Consider the following 24,469-nt stretch of genomic DNA (forward strand, 5'->3'; position numbering starts at 1 on the left):
CTTGTTAACAAAAACAATTTATTTTTGCTGCCTTAGAGATGGCACAAAATATCATGAATAGGTTTATTTACAGGCAAAAATCAAGCAGTTAATATTTACAGTCAATGAATGTACAGCAGGTTTTTAATGTTAAACATTTTAAATATCAATAGAAAACTTGACCAACAGAAACGAAGCTTCAAATGATATGTGACCTTTCTACACTGCTTCACACTTCACATTCCCTAAGAGAACCTTTACTGAACAGGGATGACTTTAACTTATTCCCTAAGAAAATCTTTACTGAACAGGGATTGACTTTAACTTATTCCCCAAGAGAACCTTTACTGAACAGGGATGACTTTAACTTATTCCCCAAGAGAACCTTTACTGAACAGGGATGACTTTAACTTATTCCCTAAGAAAACCTTTACTGAATAGGGATTGACTTTAACTTATTCCCTAAGAAAACCTATGCTGAGCATGGATCGGCTTGACTATAAACTCATTAGAATGACAACTAGGATCTACATGGCTCACAAACTCAAAAGAAAAAATACACATGCTTGGCAGACAAAAAAAAAAAAGCATTTGTAAATGGGGTATGGCAAAATACAACACCTAAAATAAATAAGTAGGTAAAGGAAAAGCTAGATCATAGGTCTAAGTATAAAATATCTTTTCTTAAACCAGGATGGTACAATAGATTGATTAGAGAAAATATTGAGCAGTGGAATCACATCATAAGTGATGTACAGAGCTGAGCACTAGGAAATAAATAGCTGAGTCTGAAAGAAAAATTTCAACCAACATAATGGATGCTGATTTTTATTTTAAAAGCTTACAAGCATTAGAGTGCTTTATCAGGAAAATCACGTCCACTTCTAATGTTGAAGAATATACGACATAATATCGCAGTGACAAGTATTTTTTAATCATCTATCAATGTAAAATTAATAATCTGCAAGAACAAATAGTTTCTACTATTATGAAACAGACTGATGAAAGACTTCTACAGAGCAAGTTTCACTATCAGTATCACAACCTAAAAATAGCAAGCTAGAGCAGCTTTTAAAGTGATGCTTGTTTTGGCGCTGTGGAGCTTTAACATCCCAGAAAGGGGTCCTATACAGATTTTATATAAGCACAAGAAGGAAGACATATCCTTGTCACATACATATACAGATAACTGGATGACACATGCAGTTTTTTTTCACAATATTCTTGCTGCATTTATATAGAGACAACTGGATGACACATGCAGTTTTTTTTCACAATATTCTTGCTGCATTCATATATAGACAACTAAAGTACACAATCAGTTTGTTGCACCACAATGCCCTCATCAACATTTATACACTCAACTGGATAACACAAGCAGTTTTTTTTTCACAATATCCATATGCCACATCATATATGGACAACTGGATAGTGCAAGTAGTTTTTTTCACAATATCCATAAGTCACATTCTTGATTCATACACAGACAACTGGATAACAAAGCAGTTTTCCCCACAAAATCCATGTCACATCATATATAGACAATTGGGTAGTGCAAGTAGTTTTTTTCACAATATCCATAAGTCACATTCATACACAGACAACTGGATAACAAAGCAGTTTTCCCCACAAAATCCATGTCACATCATATATAGACTATTGGGTTGTGCAAGTAGTTTTTTCCACAATATCCATAAGTCACATTCATACACAGACAACTGGATAACACAAGCAGTTTTTTCACAGCATCCTTTTTGTTGTATTCATGTACATACATCTGGAAATTAATCTATATCATACAACATAAAGTGTGACAACTTTGTGACACTATTAATATGGATCCATGACATACAGCATGCTAGTCATACACCACCAGTCATACACACACTTCTGTATGGCCACTAACATAGTGACACCCCTAAAAACACTATTCCTATATTTTATCAACAGCACATTTGTACACTACTTCTCACTAATAAAGCTGAAATGTTTAGCACACTGATGGTAAGAACAAAGTGCTAAGATGATAACATTTGGTTGACCAACATAACATTTGATGGCTATACACTTTTGACTAGGAAGACCATGGAGCTTACTCTAATACAAAGTACTAATCTAAATGTTTAACTACAAAGCTCATACTACAGTAAATCATGCCTCCCCCAGTTGACCTGTGGAACTAGGATTATGCCTGTTTAAGATTACAGCAATGAAAATGTCAACTTCCTTGCATAAATGATGGTGTTTCCCTGAGAAACAAAGGCACAGAGGAATGATGTTCTAATGTACAGCTGGACCCAGCCTTAGGTGGTTGTAAGGGAAATTATAAAAAAATTTCTTATTTAAAAAATTCTCACATTTACAACTTAAAGAGTGTCAAAATGATTAGACATGACTTAAATAATTGAACTTGGCAGCTTTGCATAATGTACCTCAGGAAGTCGTTAGAATGCTGTGATCTCCCCTTTAAACTAACTATACTAGTAGTAAGAGGATTTTAAAAAAAAATTGCATACACAAACTTCTGCCTTGGATTATGTAAAGCAAATTATTCTATCTAGAAGACTAACAGCAATAATTAACTTACTTGTTTAATTATTCAAATAGTAATTAACGTTAAAAAAAAACAAAAACAGATGCACCAAGCTTGATAATTATAATTAGGTTCGATGTACATTATTTTCAAAAAGACTTATTTTTAAGCATACATCAGGTTTTGTAATTACTGAACAATTTAATGCTAGTGGAATGGCAGCAATGTGGATGAAAATGAAATGAGGTGCTCAACCCCTACCTAGGTAAATGTCAGTTTAATTTATTTAAATAAGTTAGTTTTCCTGAAGGTTGATAGCAAGAAAAAGCACTAGTGTCCTTTTAAACTTGCTTTTGCTCTAGCGGTTAATTTTCTCACTCTACCACGACTGCTAACGCTCCTGGAATAAGCCATGGTATCATTCTCACTTTCAGAATCATTCTCAGAATCATCATCTGTGTTGTTGTCACCAGCATCATCATCTGTGCCATAGTCTTCCAAGTAGGTCACCTTCTGCTGGCCTCTGTTTCTTGTTTGCCTACCTGAACTGTCTTTGCTTCGGACTTTCCGAGATTCATTTTTCTTGGGAAATTTAGTTTTGACTGGATGCATTTTTTTGGTAACCTTAACAGGTGAAGAGGATCGCAAGCGTTTCCGCTTGTGAGGTACAACAGCATCACTGTCACTGTCCTCAAAGTTTTTTGAACGTTTCAGAACACCATTTGCGCTTTTGTTTTTTGAAGACTTCTGGGTGCTACTTTTCAGACTAGCATTCATTATTTCATCATCAGAGTCCTCTTCTGTTGATTCTTCCTCTGATTCAGTGTGATCTTTTACCTCCTCCTCCTCCGTCTCTGAGTTGTCAGGGCTGTTATCTGTTTCATCTGCTGCATCTGAGTCAACTTCATTGTAGTCTTTTTTCTGGAATCTTGCAGACCGAGAGGACCGCGCTAAGGCACTGGCGTTCTCTTTCTCCAGACCATTCAACTCATTTGTCCCCTCGTCATCCTCAGAATGGATACGTCTCCTCCGAGATCTGCTACCATTCAATGCACTGGCTCCTTCTTCGTCCTCGGAATTGATCATTCTCCTTCGAGACCTGGTACTGCGAACCTTTCTGTGAATGGGTGTTTCTTCATTGTCGGAAGTCAATTTTTTTGAGGTACTCTTTGTTTTCACAGAGTTTTTCTTTTTAAGGGTGGCAGATTTAGGTGGCCTTCCCCTACCCCTTGGTGCTGGCTGAACAGGGGTGTCGGAGTCACTGTCATCAGACACCACACGTGAGACGTGGTTCACTTTGCTTTTAGAACCTCGTTTGGTGAGTTTTTCATTGCCCTCATCTTCATCGTCAGAGAGGAAATCTTCATCACTATTCCCATCTGATGTATAAAAGATATTGGATTTCTTGAGGCGTTCACTAGCTAAGCGTGGAGGCAGAGGTCTGGTAGATTTGCCTTTGCCACGTTTGGAAGGCTTGCCTGAAACAGATTATAAAAATTGATTTTAATATTTGTGATAGCTTTAAACAGTCAACAGTCACAAAAGTATTATGATTTTAAATTTAGACCTCTGCTTACGAGAAAAAAATAATTAATGAACAAACCTCTTGGTGGTGCTTTAGAGAAATTCTTCACGTACTGACTTGGTCTGTAATCATTATCTCTATCATCATCATCCCCCATGTCATCATCACTGTCATGGTCTGTATGATTCACAATCCCATTCACAGCATCTTCATCACAAAATTCAGTGTCAACATCCTCACTCTTTTTATCATCATCCACAATGGTTGCATCTGAATCATCGCCATTGGTCAGTATGCAGTTCTTTTTACTTTTGGAGCTTGATCCTGGCAAGATATACATCTCATTTAATACTAGGCTTTCTAAAGGTTAATTTAACTTAAGACAGTCATATCAGCAATTGACACTGAAATATTGAAATACCTGCAATGTGGCCATTACTGTGTATTGAGGGACCAGCACCATTGATGGTCTGCCTTCCATTAGAATACCCTGAGGTGGAAGGCTGGTTTGGATCAAGAATGTTTGAAGTCAGAGTATCCCATGATGCTGAGGGCTGAGGTGAGGATGAATGCTTTGACCTGGCAACAAAGTAAATCATCATTGGTCAATTTTGATCCCGCAAGAAAACTTTGTAGGAATAAATTGGAAAAAATTGACAGTAGTAAATCAGGAAATGATTTTGTTGGTACTGTAATACCTGGGCTGTTTGCGAATCCGTCCAGAAGCTTTAAGAGCAGATTTCCAGGTGTTAATAATTTCAGTGATCTGGGCCTCAAACAAAGCAGAAAGACGAAGGGTCATGGAATAAATCTGTTAGAACAAAGATTAATGATGCCATAAATATGCAGAAGAACATTATTTACTTTTTGTGACAGCTACTTATGTGTAAAGGTTTATTTGTGTTTATGAGTTTTTGCCCTTTACCAGTGTTAATGTACTAGATTTATAGCCAGATAAAACCATAACTGCAAAATGAAGTAAGAATAATACAGTAAAAGTTAATTACCCTTGAGCGTTTATTGATATTATACAATTTGGAATTCTGGAAAATAAGACGGATATCACGACACATATCGACAGGATTTCCATAATGCCCAGTGGCAAGTTTAGTGTGGACAGTGGTGAGATCCATAGGGTTGGTAACTATATCTTCATAATCCTTGTGATTAAAAAAAAACATCTGCTGTGAGGAACTACTTTTTTTTTAAAGAGTATGAATTTATAATTTATATTATGAAATTCACATTAAAATGGATTAGTAATATGTAAAAATGAAGTGAACGGTTGTCTTTACCGGATAATCAGCAGGATTGACAGGGATTCGGAATGGTTCAGAATCTTCACAATCAAACAACATTGCCAGAAGTGACTCGCTTTGTTCCAGCCAAGCTTCTGGGTTAGGTTTCCTTTTCCTTTTTTTCTTTCTAGGGCTGCTGTGAGTCTACAGATTGATAAAACAATAACCAAAAAAATTAATTTTAAAATAAAAGTAATTGTAAAACACTTTGAAATACGCTGGACATAATATTTAAACATTTAGGTGTTAATCTATGTGTAAAATATAACTGAGCACTTTTATAAATACAACAATTAAAACAACAAAAAGTCAATTTAAGATTAGGGAAAAACACACCACAGAATAAACAAACTGGCGTACCTTTGAATTTCCTGGCTGACTTTCATCATCACTAGAACCAGTTTTAAAATCACTGTGTGCTAATTCACTCAAAATAGTAAGTGGATCTTGGCAACCATGATCCCTATAATAAAAACCACATTGGTATGAAATTAGCTGGGTGAACAATATTTATAAACACCTAGACAGACACAACAATCAATTTATTTTCCTTTCCATCAATACAATGTGTATATTCTTTATATGTATACAATACAGAAATAAAAAAAAACCCACTTAATAAATCTGAGTAAAGTTTCTGAAAGAGCGTTGGCATTTTTGACAATGCTACTGCCTGACTTGTTGAATATACTAGCATTGGCTGAAATGAGTCTCACATCCCATTGCAAAGCTGTGACCCTCCTAAAAAAAAAAATTAAAATAAATGTTCCTATCAAAAAGAATTTTTTGGTGTAAAATATATAGAGGGAAATCTATATTCTACAGGCTATTTAGGGGAAATTATATTTTAAAGGCTATTTTCATATATTATAGCCCTATAAAAGGCTCTAAAGTTTATACAAGAAATAAGACTTAAACAAAACATGCTTGGAACTTCTAATTTGAGCAAAACTCTCTGATTTGTTTAACAGAGTTCCTGAAGTAACATTTGAAAATCTTTTTTGAACAGCTTGTAAAATAAATGCAAAATGAATAGGTAGCCTTAATTAATGATCTATTAAAAATGAGTTTTCATCAAAAATCTTAAAAATCATAAAAAATCAAAATCTTAAATAGGTTTAACTTAAAAAAACTTAACCAGCTATGCAAACTAACCTGTAAAATCCATTCTCCAGTCTAGTTTTGATTGTACTGAGATCAATGGGGTATGAAACAAAACAGGCATAGGTAGGAAACTGCTGCAGGTCTACCGGGGCTATGAATGGCTCAGCGACTGAGTGCTGCATCAAAGCTTCCAATCCCCGAATCAAACGCTGAGAATCAGCTTCTCTGCCACAGGATGGCCACTCTGTTTTTTTTGGCACATATAACAGAGATTTATATTCCTCTTGTGTAACACCAACTCCCCCTCCAACAACAGCTGGTTTTCCTAAAAAAAAATATTAAAATCAAATCTTTTTTCCTTGAGCATCACTTTATTGTAGCTGTATCTTTAAAAAAAAAATATTATGGTCCATAAGATGATGTTGCTTAATCTATGCAAGTAGATGTAATTAGATCAGCTCACTGATCTGGATATTCAATAATTTAGATCACAATCTATATGTCCTAAATCTATGGAGATTTTTCTCATTGAAAACAAAACTGGATAACTTCTAGCATTGTTGTTACCCATTTATTTAAGGATAGGCACCACGGATAAAATTTTTTTTTTTATTTAACACATTTCTGGATGTTTAATAAGTTCATATAATTATAGTTGTTAAACTATAGACAAAAATAATATATAGCCGTCAATAGCAGTACTGGTTGCCATGGAAACAGCGAAAAGGTGTGAAAACTAACACCTTTTCAAATCGCTAAGGCTTTGTTCCCATAAGAGATTTTAAAAAACGGATGAAAGATTTAGATTTCTCAAACCAAACTATACATTTCTACGTTTACTCATTGCGATAGCTTGTACTCAATTTTTTATACAAATTTTTACGTAAATGTATGTACAAAAATTAGGGGGTGGTGTTACAAAAATAACAATATTTCCTTAAGTATTGTAGTAAACTTAATGTACAAACGTAGTTTTGTAGATGGTATAATGCTGAACGCACGTGGAATGTTTTATTCTTGTATGACAAAGGGTTCCAAAGCCTTAGCGATTTGAATGTCGAATTTTGAGTAAAAATGCAAAGTTGAGAAAACGTGAAAAGAAGAGCGGGAAAAGGCGCGGTGCGTTTTCTCTTATAGAAAACAGAAAAAAAAACGTCTTGTTATATGTGGAAGAACCATTTGTCTAATAAAATACGCTTTGATTTATGTTGTAAGCTTTAGATAGATTTATTCTATGTAAGCAGAAAATATGTATACAACAGGTAATGAATGTATGACTATTAAGTATTACACATCCTATCAATCGAGCGGTATTCTCAGAACAGCTATCATCAAACCAGATAAAGTTTTGTTTGTTAGCCGGTCTTCTCACTTCAAAACAATGTCTTTCTCTACTCAAATTGTAGCTTACACAAGTTTATTGCCTTATGATAATAGCCTACAACACAACACTGGGTACAACGCTTGAGGCTAGACACGCCCCTCCACCCCATCCCACGGCTGGATAGTGCATGAGGCACCGATGAGCCATAGATTACCAATGTTCATTCAACCGCGAATAACACATCTGTGTAGATAGGGTCAAGTACAGGGCCTAAGTGAATGCTTCCCAGCTATCCTATCTACTACTATCTAGTATTTACATTCGTTGCTAGCACACCCTATACGGAGAGATGGGCATACACATTAACACATGTGTCGTATACAGTCTGGTGTAAAGCCTGATGAACGCGTTCAAGCCTATCACAGCATGCCGTAACAAGATTATAAACCGGCCGTTGGTTGAATGGCGAGAAGGGAATGAAGGGGTAAAGGGGATGGACAGTACATTCTTCAAACTGATAGTCATGTCCATGACGCATTGTTTCAGCTTAGTATAATTTTAAAGCGTACGCAACAGTGTTTAATATTGTTCCAGTGATAATCAACAGTACATTTCTAGGCAAAGTTTCAATTATTAAACTTAATGTTGTTGTATAACTTTAAAACAACAAATAGAAGAGTATACGCAAATGGGGTAAACAAACGAGACAGGCGATTGTTTTGTTTATCAAGAAACAAGATGGCTGCCTAGCACACGTGGTTAGTTGCAGCCTATCGTGAATTATTTTGATTTACTGTACTATAATATGATTGGTCAAGCGTATCAATGAACCTCTTCTCATTCATAAATTTTACGCGCATGCCCTTATATGGAGTTTAATATAAAATTTTACTTTGTAGAAAACAACTTCTATCCCAATTATTTTTAGAACAAAAGAAAAGGTCACTACACCAGCGGGTACACGAGTGCTTGGCCCTTAGATTGCTGTAAAACTTATGGTGCCTCGCGGGCAATAAATGATGTAATACCCGCTCGAAGATAGCCGCTGTCCGCGTAGTAGTGTGAAAACTTGCCGGGGGGTACCAGGTTTCACATCGCAATAAACGGATAACCGTAAGCTGTAGAAGTCCGAAATGTTCGGGTTAGATAGATAAAAGGTACTAGTATCGAATTAAGAAATAAAAATTTTGGGTAGCAAAATTAACATTTTATCGAAAACATGGGTATCTTGTTCCCTTAATGCAGTTAAAAATAGGATCTCTTGCTAAGAGTAATGAGTAATAATTTTATGAGTTTTGAGAGAGGACTACCACTCACACACCCTACAAGACAAGTGTGAAACCACACAGAGGCCGGCATTGTTTTACTTACTTTTCGGATCTATAGGTTCCATATCCCAGGGACTGAGCTTCTCAAATTCTCCATTGTCCCATCTAGTCACAAGAAAGAAAGAATAGAAAATATGACAATAAAACCTTTAGAGTTTTAATTTATGATTAATTTTAGTTGTTTCAAAAATATTTTAGCCATTAATAACATTACAAAGAAATAACTTACTGCACATTAAAGCATTGATATAAACAGTCAGGAAACTCAGGATACAGTGGTTCTTGTGATTTAATGGCTCCCATCCACCACTGGTCATCGATCATTGAACGAAACCTCATACCTGGAAATCAAGTTTTAAAATTGAGCTACTGGCATGGTAACAGGTTATAATAAGAATACAAAAATGTAAATAATTCACCTAGAATATAACACACCATGATGATTGATTTTTCTATAAACAAAGTCGGTAAAATGGCAAACAAAAAACTCACCTGGCTTCCAGCCTCTTTCCACTGATATGTCGTAATGTTGTTTGAGCACTAAAAAGTCTATCACATCTGGCATGTCATGATATCTACGTAAGCAGAAATGGAAAATTCTGTACCACAAATGATTCTATAAACAAGCATATTATCTTAACAGAATTATACACATTTATAATTCCAGCCTTATTGTAAAACCAACCACTTACTTTATGGTAAAACTTTTGCCAGTAAGTCTCCCTGAGTTAGGATCCATAAATGCGAGTTTCAAACAGCAGAGTCGAGTTGGCTTCATCAGCCATTTGATTCCAACTATTTTTACTGATTCGTGTGCCTAAGTATATAAAACAAATGAAAAATGTAAGTCCTATTAGTGGGTTGGCACGGTTGGATGGCAAAGTGACAAATGCTATCCCCTTAGACTATAGTTCGGATCTCATGCTCAAATCCACCAAGCTTCTTTGGATACCTGACTAGAATTAGGGAAAGTTAAAGCTGCAGGGTGCAGTGCTTTCCACACAATCCTTTCATAAAACGCTGTCAAATTAACAGGTAAAGTCTACTTCATCTGACAATGGTATGTTAGGTTAAAAAGGAAATTCTTTTATTCCTTTTATAATAAAGTAATATTTTGAGCTGCCTTATCATAAAAGTTCATAGGAGAATATTGAAATTACTGTAATTATTATCTGTTAAAACACTGGAAGGAAGAATAAAAGCTTACCCTGAGGTTTGGAATTTTATGCCAGGGTTGGTTCTTGTCTACATCTACTTTGTACACTTCCTTCCTCAAAACAGCCTGCAGGTACTGCTCATGGCCCTGGCGGAAGTACATCACCTCGTCTCCCATCTGAGGTACAAAAGGTGCTTTTCTGGGTATCACAGATGTAATCCATTCTGGTGGTTTCATTTTCTCATCTAGTTCTGTAACTGGTTTGAGATTGGGATCAGGTGGTACAAGCCGAGGTTTCCTCCTCTGTGAAAACAAATCAGTCAATTGAGTAACTAGCATATAGTAGTGCTCACTTGCTCTATATTAGGGGTTGTCCATTTATGGCGTCCACAAAAATTTGGAATTTTAGACCCCCCCCCCCCCCCAAATTTAGTAGACCTCTCAAAACATGCTGCAAAATTATTAATACATCAACATACATGTTATGTGTACCTTGCTAACGTATTAATTGCTAATCTAATATAGAATTTGATATTTTAGGTAGCATCTATTACTAGGCCTAAATAATAAAATTAAAGGTGAGCCTAGAAAGTGTTGAAAAAAAAAAGCACATTTCAAACGTCGTCTTAGGCTGTGGCACAAATTCATGATTTAGACTATGATTTAGTTACATGATGTGAGCCTAGAGCTAATTGTTTTTTTAAATAATGCTTTAATTGTTTAAAATGTTTAAAAAATAAACTTGAAATTTTATGAAATGTTTTATATAATTGCCGAGGTCACTGCGCCACCCTGCCCTTCCGATTGCAAAAAAAAAATCTCCCCTTCTGTTCTTATTCGGGCCATATACAGTTACCTTTGAATTTCTGATACATTTATTCACCCTTTGTGCTGGGGATATTCAACACAATAACTGTAGATTTAATGTACAACCTAAATTTTATGTGCAGTTTTATTTTTAATATTAGTATTTTGAGGTAAATAAATTAAACGTGGACGTCAACAATAACCCGAACCCACAGTCAGCAAAGTCAATTTTTTTCTGACCCCTCCCCCATGTGAACGTCATAAATGGATGACCTCTTACATTTTATTTAAAACTTTAATTGAGTAAGTTAAGTTCACTTTAAAACCTATCGACCCACAGGGCAGAATGAGTTAACCTGTTTCTTTGACAGCCAGCCGCCTTTACATTCCCCAACCTAAGTCAGGTACCCATCAAAGTTGAGTGGACTCAAGGACATATTACTACTCTGGTTAGTTGTCAAACACTCAACCATTTTACCATGTTGTCTCCTATTTATATCTTTTACTTATTGTAAAATAGTTATTACCCTTTCTGCTTTTTTTCTTTTTTTCCTAAATGTCTTCTGGCTTGCTTTTCGTCGTTTTGATTCTCGTTTTGTAGAAGTTGAAGGCCCCTCAATGTTCTCTTTCTCTTCTTCACTACTGCTATCATCAGATGTTGTAGTGTCTTCTGTATCCATCTCCTCTTCATCTGCCTCGACAACATCTATTAAATCATCTTCGTCTGTTGAAGACAATCTGCGCCTCTTTGGTTTTCGCTGTGACCTTCGTTTTGGTGGTTCTAAGTTGCTGCTGCCTTGATCTCCAACCCAGTCTGAGTAATCACTGCTGCTGTTATCGCTGGCAAAATTAATTTGAACAAAAAAAAAACAGTAAATAATAGGCTAACATTAATATTTTAACAATCTTCTAAGTTTACAAGCACATTTAATTTTTTTAGTTTACCTGTCCCACAGATCTACATCTGATCCACCTTCTTCATCTTCCTGTAAACAAAAAAATATATACATTTCTTAACAAAAGCAGAATTTCATGATACAAATTTGTATTTGCACTGATATATTTAGCTTTAGTTCACTAACTGGATGCAAGTATTACAACAAACCTCTTCCTCTGTGTCATACAATGCTCTTGTTGTCAGTCTGTTTCTGGCTGTTTCCATATTTTCAGGGATGTCTTCCATTCTTTGACCATCACCACTTGTTTGTTTCTTTGGTTTTTGGCCTCGTTTTTTGTTTACTAAAACACTAGCTGATGACAACTGCATGTAATAAAAAAAAAAGAGTAATGTCAGCAACACATCTAAACAAAAGTAGTTAGAGAAGAATATTACCCTAGATAAATATATTTTATAATTTTTTATTTACCACCAAAAAAAGCATACACCTAACACTTACATCATGGGGAGAAAGCAGTTTCTTTTTCCTTTCTGTAACAAATTTTCTTATTTCCTCTTCTGTATAAGCTGATCTCTTTTCTTCAGATGCTCTATAATGATAAGAAAAGAAAATTATGCACAAGCTAATATAAAAGTTCAAGATATTCTAATATATATTTTTTGCGTTTTATACCGATATCACAATGGTAATTGACTAGTAAGCACAACAAAATTACATCATAGTTATATTTATGAAACCCTTCAGAAAGCTTTAAAAAAAAAATAATGTAACATTTGATTCGCATTTTTACCTCAGCATTTCAGGGTCTAATGGTCGTACAGTTACATGCCTTCGTGCAGCATCTCTCTCTTTCTTTGTGGACCTGACAGAGACATTCCCTAGCGACTGCCGCACACCTTCTATTTCTCCACTACGGCGCATGCCTATTCGATCTGTTCCATGTAAAGTTAGTATTTATAGAAATATCTTGTAATGTATATAGGTTATTCTTAGCAAAATTATGATATAATGAATTAAAAAACAACAATAGGAACTAACTTTGCATATGTGATCGAGGTGTTGGAGGTGAGTATGGCAAGTATGGTGGAGACATGACATTGCTGTTGCTACTGCCAGATTCTCTGTGCAATCTTTGATCTTGCTGTCGTTGAAGCTCTTGTATCATAACATCTATGCTAGGCCGTGCGCCACCTCTGCGAACAGCACCTGGACGAACATCTACAGAATCTGCTTCTTCTTCAGTCTCAGAATCATCAACTTGATTGGCAGCACCATCTTGTCTTACATCATTGTCTAAGTCACCTATTACTTCAGATTCACCTAAAACAAAATTCAGAGGTTAGCATTTGGAAAACTAGAACCGTAAACTTAATCCTGAGTTATAATTCATAAGATATAAATTGTTACCATGTGCATTAACAACCATCTGTGGAACTAGATTTGATTCTTTGCAGTGTTCTCTGCCAGGAACTAATCTCTGCAGTGCAGCAGGGTAAGGGTTTCCATCAATATCAACAAGGAAGGGTGGAGGCATCAGGTGTGGAGGCTGCTGTGTTTGCTCATCAAGCACAAAGTTATTTGCATCTCGCATTAGAGGTCTGTAGTCTGTATGAAAAAACATCTGCTGTGGAATCTGGATGGGGAGAACCATTTGTTTTTAGAATTTAATACATTTCACAAAATAAGGACAGAAGAAAGTGGTTGATAACATTAAGCATTGAGATTTGTTGTGTACCTTTTTGCATCTCTCATTTGTGCCGAAACCCAAGAGAAGTAAATGCCCATGAGAGTCTGTAGCAGCTAGAGAATGACCATCAGGTGAGAATTTACAATCAAACACAGCTCCATGACCCTGACCTTCAATCTAAAAAAATAATTAAAAAAAAAGTAATTGCAGAATTAAAATGTTCAAATTTCATTTTTCCAGAAAGTCAAAGTAAAATCACATACCAGGTTGAAGAATTTTTTAATTTTCGCCCCTGAGTATAAATCCCATATAATCATCCTTCCATCATGTCCAGCACTTAGCAAAATTCTGGCATCTGTTGGGCATGCTTCTAGAACAAAAACTTCATCCTCATGACCCTAATTAGATAATAACCAGTAATTAGGGATAGTTAAACATACCATACAAATTTGAATAAGCATAGTGAAAAAGAAAAATTTTCTGATAATAAAATAATGGAAGCTGTATGAATATTGATTAAAATTTGTAGTTAAGAATCAACTAGTACTTTTTAGTAGTTTTAAGACTTCATTTTTACCTCTAAAACTTTTAATAGAGTCCCAGTATATGCATTCCAAATCTTAATGGTAAAGTCAGACACTGCTGTCAACACCATTTGGTCGTCCATACTCCAGCTCACCATGGTAACTCTCAATTGATCTTTAGCATCATTTCTATTTGTCTCTTGACATTGGCTAGGACTTAAGGTAATAAATGCAAAAGTGGTATTTTAATGACAGAAATAGTATGTAAGAAGTAAAATTTAAAACAACATTGATCTAAAACCACTTTTTATTAACAAATTGAACAAATAACAGACATAGAATAAACATTTCTAGATTTGAGTTAATCTTGTTAATTTTTTAGACATTCAACTCTTAAAAAAGTAATAGCTCTTTGCTTTAGTAACCCCTTACTTTACCCATCCAATAAAAAAGTACCTATTGATTTTTGCATTCATATTAAGAACAGTAGCTCTCCATTCTTGTTTTTCAAAGCGCCAAATCCTTGCTGTACCATCATTGCTACCACTCACAAATCGATTTAGATTATTACTGTAACATATACTGTCTACTTTGTCCTAAAATTAAAAAGCAAAAACAATTGGAATCTATATAAAAGATAAGCTCAGCAGTTTTAAAATTTATTTTAAGTAAAATTCATTTGATTATATGAAGTGACAATATTGCAAGGGTACTTACAGTATGAGCTTCAAGTTCACAAATTTTTTCTATGCCCACTGCATGAAGAAAATAGACCCGAACAACATGATCAGAATTTCCAGTGGCAAGAAAAGCACCACCAGGGGAAAATGAAGAACACAGCATTTGAGCTCCGGCGCGGGATTTTTCAATAAATTTTATAGGTTTCAGACTGAAATTAAAATTTTGACATCAAACAATAGAAAAAATATTTTTGTATTTAATTGCAATTAAAAAGTAAGATTAATTGTAAATGAGAGATAAATTACCTAAACACATTTGTATGAATGTTATAATGCCAGAAACAAACACATCCATCATTGCCAGTAGACACTATGTAGCGGTTGTCTCCTTGAGCCTTCGGACAAAACTAGTAAAACAAAATAACTGTTAGTTAATTTAAAAAATTTAACAGCTGAGAATAAAAAAGCCTGAGATTTTTTAAAAGTATTTTTATTACTTAATGAAAACATTTAAAAAAAAAAAAAAATGCAGCAAACCTGAACAGATGTGATCATACTCGAATGAGCTTGTAAAACAGCTGCTGGAGCCTTTGAGCGCAAACACCATATTCTAACCACTTTATCACAGCTGCCACTAGCTAGGTATGTATTTTCATATGAAACTGCCATATCTGTGATTTCCGCAGAGTGGCCACGCAATGTTGCAAGTAAGCGCATATCATAAACACTCCATATTTTTACAAGTGCATCATCAGCCCCCTACATAAAAATAAAAATTAGTTTTGATTCAGTAGATTTCTTAAGGTGTAACAAATGCAAGAAGATTTAATATCACTCACTGTAAAAATGTAATTTCCGGTCCTATCAAAGAGCACACAGTACACAGCAGATAGGTGTCCCAACTTTCTACCATGCATGCTTATTTTATTAAAAAGGCTTGTTGGTGCAATACTGTGATGTCGAACTACCCCTGACATCTGATAAGCTTTGGCAACATGAGCTAAAGATCAAAGCAAGTAGTTTAAATCAAGTATACAGCATTAAACAATATTTTACTTTGGTCAACTTTACCAGCCCTAATTATAATTGGTATAATTTAATATTTCTTGAACTCATTTCCAAGTAATGTTATACTAAACTTTTGAATAAACTCTAATGATATGACAAAAGAAAAACCCAATGAAATTGCTCTTTTTCAAAATCTCATAAAGCTAAACATTTAAAGAACTTACGGACTGCAGGAATGGCAAGATTGGCAGGTGGATATATTGGCATTCCATGCTGGCGAACAATATGGTGAGAAGAACTCCATTTTGTTTGACGAATACCTGAACATAAAAAAAAATTTGATGTTTTTTTTTCCCTAAAATTATTCTATCATGTAACAGTGGAGGCCATATTCCTTAAATATTTGGTTTTTACCTTCAGCTGTTCTAAGCAAAGATAAACTTCCAGCTCCTAAAAGGGACTTAACTCCTGGAACACTTGGTTTTATTTCTTTATCAAGCAAAGTACCTAACCGCTCAACAATACGAAGTAAATGGTCTCCTTTTATATGTCTGTTTAGGTATACCTATGCATGGGCAAAGAACAATATTGTAAAAAACAGTTTTCTTCACATATAACTTGTTATAAAAGTACAGAAATTAAAATAAAAAATAGAAGAAAAAAATAGATATATAGTGAAATATTTATCCACATTTGTCAATGAAAAAAAATAATTATGATAGTTTATAATTTGGATATAAATATTAATAATGGTGTTAAGAATTCATAAAGATCTAGACTAGATAGATCTAGCATATTTTCCTCTCAAAATAACTGTTTTTATAATGTTAAGCATAAAATATGAACACTCTAGGCCTATAACAATTAAACCCCCCACCTTCCCCTTCCCATGTTTACATGCTCAATATTTCCTTCTTCCAAATAAGAGTTAAAAAGCAGCTGTGAAAAAGTAGTCCCAGCCATGTTTGTAATGTACCCAACTAGCCTAGCCCAAGGAAAATTCCTATGCAAAAATGATTAATCTAATTAAATATTACTCAAGTGTCAATAATTAAAATTAGTATAAAATTCACTATGAAAGTATGTAACACTTAATTATATGGTTTGAAACATTTTGACAGTTTTAGCAATACAGTGAAAATTTGACCTGACCTACATATTTAACCCCATTTCTTCTATCCAATCAAAATGGTTTTGACATAAAGATGATTCTTTTCTAAAGTACCATGGTCATTGGATGAACAGAAATCTGTCCAATGACATCACAACCCATATGCACTAATTTATACAAAATAGTTAAATCATTTTTTTACAAAAACAAAATATATTTTAACTTACAAATTAAAAATACAGGAAAAAAACTTGACATTAGATAAAATATTTATTTTCACACCCAAATATGTTTACCTTTTGAGTTGTAGAATTTCTGGCAGAAATTATAAATTGTTTAAAAGTTGGTCCTATTTTAAAACAGTGTAATGTATTTTCAAGACTTACCAAATGTTCATAACTCCTGAAGTGTGTGTTACCTTCCCAGTCCACTCTTTGAGGCAAAAGCTGAAAGTAGTCACATGATGAAATAATAATGAAAGGAAATTCTAAAATATGTTGGTTGATACATTCTTTCAATAATTTGAAATAGATAATCATTTATTAATCACTGAAAATCAAATTCATATTACCCGCATTTTTAAGTTAGAAAATAAAGAATGTGCATAAAAGACAGCTACAACTACTCACCTGGAACTCTTCCAGTTCTTCGAGTAGAGCCTAAAATGAAAAGCGAAATTAGTTAAATAATGAATAATTTAACTTGTTAAATCAGTAAATTAAAAAGCAGCATACCTTAGCGGCCCTTTTACATGGCCCATTATTAAGAAATCGCGCGATGAGAAAGTAAAGTTCTGAAAAAGAAAACAAGATGGTGACAACTAGAGTAGACCTCGTTGTAACATAAATTAAGCAGTAACAAAAATGAAATTCTTCTTACCAGGCTCAAGTACAGATAAAGAAGATGTGTTGCAATCCATTCCTGTCATAAAATATTAATAATCATACTCCAAAAGAACACGGATTACACAACTTTTACACAGGTCTCTTGATTCTCATAGACGCCATTTTATGTTTTCACTCACTTGGATATCATCTAAACATCCATAGATCTAGTAGGCGGATGAATAGCTGCTCGATCATTCTTTAAATATCTTATTTCTATTAAAGAAAGTTAACTCTCTTGAACTAGATTACAATAGGTATGTGTATTTTTAAACGTTAATTTTAATGATAATATAAGTGTTGTAAAAAAGAACAGAACAAAGTTTAAGAACTATTTTTTTGTGTGTTAGGCCATAGTTTAAGTTAACATGATGTGTAGGCCAAGGGAAAAAAAGCTGTAGGAGAATGACTTTTCTACCGACCTGTTATTGCCAGGTTGTCATTATGCAGTCTTTGTTTACGTAAGCCTAGTAGTTATTTATAACATTTGTTAATTTTGGGTAGCCTAGACTATCAGGTATTTTTTTTAATCAAAAGTGTGTGGGATTTTGAATTTCCGTGTGTTTTATGGATTATTAAATTATATTTTTTTTTAAAAAAGAGGACATAGGCCAACTGTTTAAAATATAAATTTAACTATTTTCAAAGCTAATTACTGCTAGATCTATAATAAAATTAGTTTTTATAGCCCTACTCATTTGACGATTCTGCAATATTATTCAAATCGCAGTGGATATTATGCACAAATTTAGAAAGCATGTGTATTCTTGTGAACACAATAACAAATTAAGCTGCTAATAAAGCTGATAGTTTTGTGACAATATTTTTACCTACAAAAGTTTGATAATTTATTAATTAAAGCGAGTCATAGAATTTGAACTATAATAAGAATTTTGATAAAAATATTAAATTAAAATAAATGCAGCCTACATTTTAGTTATAGTAGCTTACACAGTTACAAAAATAAAAAGATGACGACAAGGAGTCATCTATTCTGTATTTGTTTAAATAATTTTTTCCCCCTAGGAATGGGGAAGAGGGCTATTAATATAACATAGATCTAGATATATGTTATTATTGTTTTTGTGTCTACTCGAAACAAAAAAAAAATTATAATTAAAGATAAAATTAGTTTGATGTATGCTTTTTCTAAGATCTGGCCAACTAGTTGTGTGGACATTGAGAAAAAGAAAGTAGGATTTTAAGGTTGGCCTACGTTGCCTGTTTTCAGTCAGCTTCCTTGATTTCATCAGTTTACTTGGAATCTAGAGATCTAGATTAGATCTTAATACTTAGATCGAGATCTACTACATTTCTATCTTAATTAGTAATAATTAGGCCTACAAATAAATCTTAGAATTAAGTTGTAAGATCTAGAATTCTAGATTAGTACTTTTTTTATTTTTATTATTTAATATTTATTTAGCAAAAGTAGAGTCTTAGTTACTATAGAGTCCTTGCAAACACGTGACCTAAATCACGTGATACCTACGCCCGCCGCCACAGTGGTGTACATCAGACGTAAACACAATCAGCTGTTCGCCAGCGCTGGACGTGTTCACCAGCGCTGGACGTGTTCACTGTATGTAAAAAATCGCGCCCGCGGAAAAGGAAAAATATGTTAAAAAACTTGAACTCTTAGGAATTGAAGATCCTTATACAGTTATTGACAGTTTCGTGGATAATATTATAAATATGTGGCCGAAATTTCTAAATAAAAATACTGTTAGTTAGTAATACCGTTTGCGTTTAGAGTTTAAGTAGACAAAGCTGATCAAATGCAGTAATATATTAGAGGTTATCTACTGTAGCAAACGTGAGACCACTTAACTCCTACAAAACCCACACTACAACGGCTAATATAATCCATGGGTAATAACCAATCTGGGTAGCATGTTATACAATTTAAGACCCTTATAATCCAGCAGGGAAGTAATCAGACACATTAATACTGACGTTCAACCCTCATGATGGCTGCCCCCACCTGTATCTAGCCCACAATAAAACCAAAGAGGAGTCTGCCCTGCCCTCCCCTGAAAATGTCTCACCTCCGTGATACCCAGCCCCACAGAGATAGTATTTCTTATATAATTTTGACCCTCAGGGCCCAGCAGGGAGAACAAAGGGGAAAGTCCCACTGCTCTCCCCTCAACACTTCTCACCTCGGTGTCATGTTATGTCATTTATAGCACGGCACACATGGCTTATCAGGGGAAAGCATTTAGGCATTAAGAATCTTAACTCTGGACAGCTACACACTAGTATACTAGCTACACACTAGGTGCCTACTGTAAACTACTAGACTGTAGGCCCTATGTAGACCTGCAATTGTATCAATTGTAGACTGGGTCCATTGTTATTATTCTAAACCATCTCACTTATAATGTTTCTAGCTTGATTTGTTTCTTTTATAAACAGTGGATTTAAAAAAAAATCATTAACCAAATAATAATAATGTGGTTATTTGTTGTTGGCTGGTATGATCTAGATTGTACTACTAGGCTACAAAAACTTAGTAGACCAATTACTAGATATGAATTTGAATTTAATTAAACTCAGTCCAGTATCAGATACATATTGCTGTAAAAAGACAACAAAGTAGGTAGGCCTTAGTAATTTATTAAAGCCTTTTACTACAATAATATCAACTACATGCTTGTATAAAGTTTTTACAATTTAATTTAAGTAGCAGATTCTAGATCTAAGTCTAGTCATATAATCTATTTCAATTTCAGAAAATTTCGTTTGCTAAAAAAATGATTAGATAATAGAGTGAGATTTTAGATCTTAGAGACAATTAAATGCTTTATTAGGCCTATTATGACTACTTTTGATTTATGATGGGTGTATTTTGAATCGAATGTAGATCTAAAGTAATTAAATTTAAGTAAAGAAGTAGATTCTAGATTCTATGTCTACCCAGCGGAGCCAGGTATTAGGCCTACTATTAGATCTTATTATTCTTATTAGCCTATTACTTTTGACTTTGTCTTTTACTATTAGTATTTGTGAAGGTCGAGCATATTTGTTTTATTAATAGTTATCTTTTATAATTAAAATGAAGTTTATTATTTTACTGTCCTTACCTGAAACAAAGTATCGAGAACTGCATTTGATCAGATTCGGCTACTTTAACTCTAAACGCAAACAGTATTACTAACAGTATTTTTATTTAGAAATTTTGTCCACATATTTATTTATACGAAACTGTCAATAACAGTATAAGGATCTTCATTTCCTAAGAGTTCAAGTTTTTTAACGTATTTTTCCTTTTCCGCGGGTGCGGTTCTTTACATACAGTGAACGCGTCCAGCGCTGGTGAACACGTCCAGCGCTGGCGAACAGCTGATTGTGTTTACGTCTTGTGTACACCACTGTGGCGGCGGGCGTAGGTATCACGAACGGACGTGACGTCATATGAAAGGACTCTATTAGTTAGACTGTCTTAGACTTAGAGTTTAGTTGAATTAGTTAGACATTGAGTACATGTGGTAACATTACAATACATTGTCCCTACTAAATTAATTTAATAATTTTTAAAATTTAGCCAACAGTTTTCATTTTGAGACATTCACTTTCATTTATCATTTATCATTTTGTCTTGTTACTTACTTCCCTGCTTACAAAAAATAGTTATTTTCAAAATACAAATTGTATGACTTAGGATAGAAAACTTCTTAAATAAATTTTTCTTTATATATAACATTTTCCCACAGAAATCAATGTCTTGGTTCCCAGAGAGGAGACAAAAAACATGGGTTCAAAGAGCCTGCGAAACAATTATCACTGCTGGCCCTGTTCCAAAACATGTTGCTATTATCATGGATGGCAACAGGCGGTTTGCTGTAAAAAAGAGTATTGCTAAATCTGAAGGACATCTGAAAGGTTTTGATAAACTAGCAGAGGTATAAACTTATTGCTACTTATTACAAGTACTGTACTTTAAAAATTAGTATCAAAAGATGTAGGTCCTATATCCTTTTCTATTTTCTCAGACCTAAGTAGTGATTGTAAAACTTTTAAAATGCATTTAAACAGTTTTTGAGATGGCATAGTTGGGTGGTGGAGCGCATGACTGTTAACTCGGAAGTCTCAAGTTCGGATCCAGCGCTCAAGTTTATAGGATGTCCCTGAGCCCACCCAGCTCTAATAGTTACCTGACTTACATAAGGGAAAGTAAAGGCAGCTGAGTATAATACTGACCACACTCCCTTTATATGCAGAGGTCACAGAAATAGGTGAACTCTGCTTTATCTGCTCCATGGTTCTCCAGGTCGGAAAGGGTTACTTCTTTAATAAATAGTTTATGTTGGAGCTAAGTTTTTTACCATAAACAGTTCCTTATAATGTAAAAATGTGTAGGTTTCTTCTGTAATATGTGTACAAATGTTCTGAAACAATTGTTCAGTGTATTCATAAACCTTATTTTTATCCACTGGTCCCACTTGTGTTTGAAGACTCTAGAATGGTGCTTGGATTTAGGCATTACAGAAGTCACTGTGTATGCATTCAGCATTGAGAATTTTAAAAGATCCTCAGATGAAGTCAAATATTTAATGGAACTTTCAAGACAGAAGTTTGCAAGACTTTTACAAGAAAGGTGAATTTTGTAAATTCTTTAGTCAATATCTGTATTTTCATTTGAAAAGTTTATTTTGTTTAAAATTAATATCTTTAGAAATTAAGCATGTTTCTCTGTTTATTTAAAAAAATTACTTTATGCTATATCAATATTTTGAAAAATAGAGATCTTATTCATAACAACGGAGTATGTGTACGAATTATTGGAGATATAACACTTCTTCCTCGAGACTTACAAGAATTACTGGCTGAAGCTGTTGCTATATCAGCAGAAAATAAAAGGTTAGTTAAACTAATGGATGCTCAGATCAATTTAATGTCAACACCAAAAATGTAACACCTAATCAGAGTTTTATTTCAAAATTTTCAGAGCCATCCTAAATGTGTGTTTTGCCTATACTGCTAGAGATGACATGTGTATGGCAATGAGAGAACTAGCATCAGGAGTGAAAGAGGGTTATATATTAAAGAGGTAATTTTGTCTTAACTTTTCCTAAATATTTAATCCTGACTTAATATGGGTGTGTTATTTTAATTTTTTTCTGATTTTGAATTTAACAAGTGACATCTCTGAGAGCCTGTTAGAAAAGTGCCTTTACACCTCTCATTGTGGAAATGTTGACCTATTGATACGCACCTCTGGTGAATTAAGGCTGAGTGATTTTTTGCTGTGGGAGGTAAGTTTGTGCAAGTTTTATATTTACAATCTCAATATATCAAAAGTAACTTTTTCTATTTGTATATTTTTAAAAATTTCATTTTATAACTATAACTTAACTTTATAAAAAATTAAGTAAACAATAAATTTTATTTTGGCTGAATCTATTTGAACGTGGCTCAGAATAGCCACTTCTGCAATTAGGACACGGGACCTTACAGCCAGCCGTTGGTCAGACAGCATCAAATTTTAACATTTAGTTAATAATAATTTTAAAATAGGTCTTTACATTGTTGTAAATTTTTTCTTTGATATCTTGCTCTAAAACCATATTATCATTCCTGATAACTGTCACAATGTAGAGGAGTCATTAGATCTATGGTATAAACTTTCTCTAACCATGTGAAAGATGAGCACGCAGGACAATTTTCTTGATTAATCAATATCTACATTAAATCTTAAATATCAGATATTTCGAAGAAATCTTAGTGATGCTAACAAATCCACAAAACTATTTAACACAAATAACCCAACAACAAAATACTAGCAAATCCACTTGAAAAAAAAAATCAAATAATCATAAAAGTAAATTTTAATACAGGTTATGTTAATAATAAGTAACTATGGGTTTTAAGGACTTGGATGGTCACTCCCTTTTACTTTTTAATGATGCTAGTAATATTTTTCTCCACAGAGTTCATTTTCTTGTTTAGCTTTTGTGAAAGTGTTGTGGCCAGAATTCAGCATATGGCACATGTATGCAGCTATATTGCATTATCAACGCAACTATAGAAAAATCCAGGTAAGATAAGTAATTCATGCAGTATTGGAAGTAAATTATTGTATTTCATGGTCACTGTTGAAAATTCATTATACTAATTCATATATATTTTCTTTAGATTGCAAAACAAAACCAGTTAATTGAACGTGAAAGACTACAAAGAGAATCAGATTTCCTTTGTGTGATGGAAGAATCCAACCTGAACAAATGTCCAGACAAGTCCCCCACATACCTTAGCACCAATGTTCCTGAGGTGAAGAACACACAGGCTCGTGTTCAGCAGTATGCCAGCGTGAGAGAGAAGCGCATAGAATCCTTTTTGGCCCATGTGTATGAAAAAAGATCAGATTATATCAAAAGCCTGCTCCCATCACGACCAGTCATGCTTAACAAGCCTCCCACACAAGTTAATTGTTAGAATGAAATGGACATTTATAGTGAGAAGGCTAGGACCTTTTAATAGAACATTATCTAAATGACTTTCTGACAAAATGGAAAAAAAGTGGTTCAATATTGGACTAGCAGATCTTCACAGGCTGTGAATTTATTATCAGTAAAGGAAATTCGTTGTTATTATTATCTGTAAAGGAAATTTATTAGAA

At 34.0% G+C, this 24,469-nt stretch overlaps 2 protein-coding genes across 8 annotated transcripts; one reads left to right on the plus strand and one right to left on the minus strand.

The window, feature by feature from the left end:
• Nucleotides 1-17,973, minus strand: LOC131940046 (bromodomain and WD repeat-containing protein 3). Its single transcript, XM_059298588.1, has 35 exons — nt 17,843-17,973; nt 17,698-17,756; nt 17,593-17,622; nt 17,350-17,409; nt 16,267-16,417; nt 16,077-16,172; nt 15,684-15,844; nt 15,382-15,603; nt 15,151-15,251; nt 14,882-15,053; nt 14,621-14,760; nt 14,218-14,380; nt 13,904-14,038; nt 13,689-13,817; nt 13,361-13,586; nt 12,992-13,273; nt 12,744-12,885; nt 12,452-12,542; nt 12,160-12,315; nt 12,000-12,040; nt 11,582-11,894; nt 10,299-10,550; nt 9,784-9,908; nt 9,584-9,666; nt 9,321-9,432; nt 9,135-9,196; nt 6,491-6,764; nt 5,951-6,076; nt 5,696-5,798; nt 5,333-5,479; nt 5,045-5,197; nt 4,736-4,848; nt 4,459-4,616; nt 4,116-4,361; nt 1-3,990 (listed from the first exon to the last, which is right to left on the minus strand). Exons 1-35 carry the CDS (start codon nt 17,889-17,891, stop codon nt 2,843-2,845), a joined length of 6,021 nt encoding a protein of 2,006 aa, XP_059154571.1. The 5' UTR covers nt 17,892-17,973; the 3' UTR covers nt 1-2,842.
• LOC131940048 (dehydrodolichyl diphosphate synthase complex subunit DHDDS) lies at nt 17,435-24,446 on the plus strand. 7 transcript variants are annotated; one of them, XM_059298595.1, is made up of 8 exons: nt 17,435-17,459; nt 21,564-21,752; nt 22,305-22,447; nt 22,594-22,710; nt 22,799-22,900; nt 22,991-23,105; nt 23,781-23,888; nt 23,986-24,446. In XM_059298595.1, exons 2-8 carry the CDS (start codon nt 21,570-21,572, stop codon nt 24,283-24,285), a joined length of 1,068 nt encoding a protein of 355 aa, XP_059154578.1. In that variant the 5' UTR covers nt 17,435-17,459; nt 21,564-21,569; the 3' UTR covers nt 24,286-24,446. The 7 variants fall into 7 exon arrangements, with proteins under 7 accessions (XP_059154578.1, XP_059154575.1, XP_059154573.1 ...); XM_059298592.1 differs by lacking the exon at nt 17,435-17,459 and adding an exon at nt 17,968-18,104; XM_059298590.1 differs by lacking the exon at nt 17,435-17,459 and adding an exon at nt 18,975-19,053.
• Nucleotides 24,447-24,469: the final 23 nt, after the last annotated feature.

Source organism: Physella acuta, unplaced genomic scaffold, assembly GCF_028476545.2.
Source record: "Physella acuta isolate Inbredline_101_S28 unplaced genomic scaffold, ASM2847654v3 ptg000308l, whole genome shotgun sequence".
In the NCBI taxonomy this organism is placed as follows: domain Eukaryota; kingdom Metazoa; phylum Mollusca; class Gastropoda; family Physidae; genus Physella; species Physella acuta.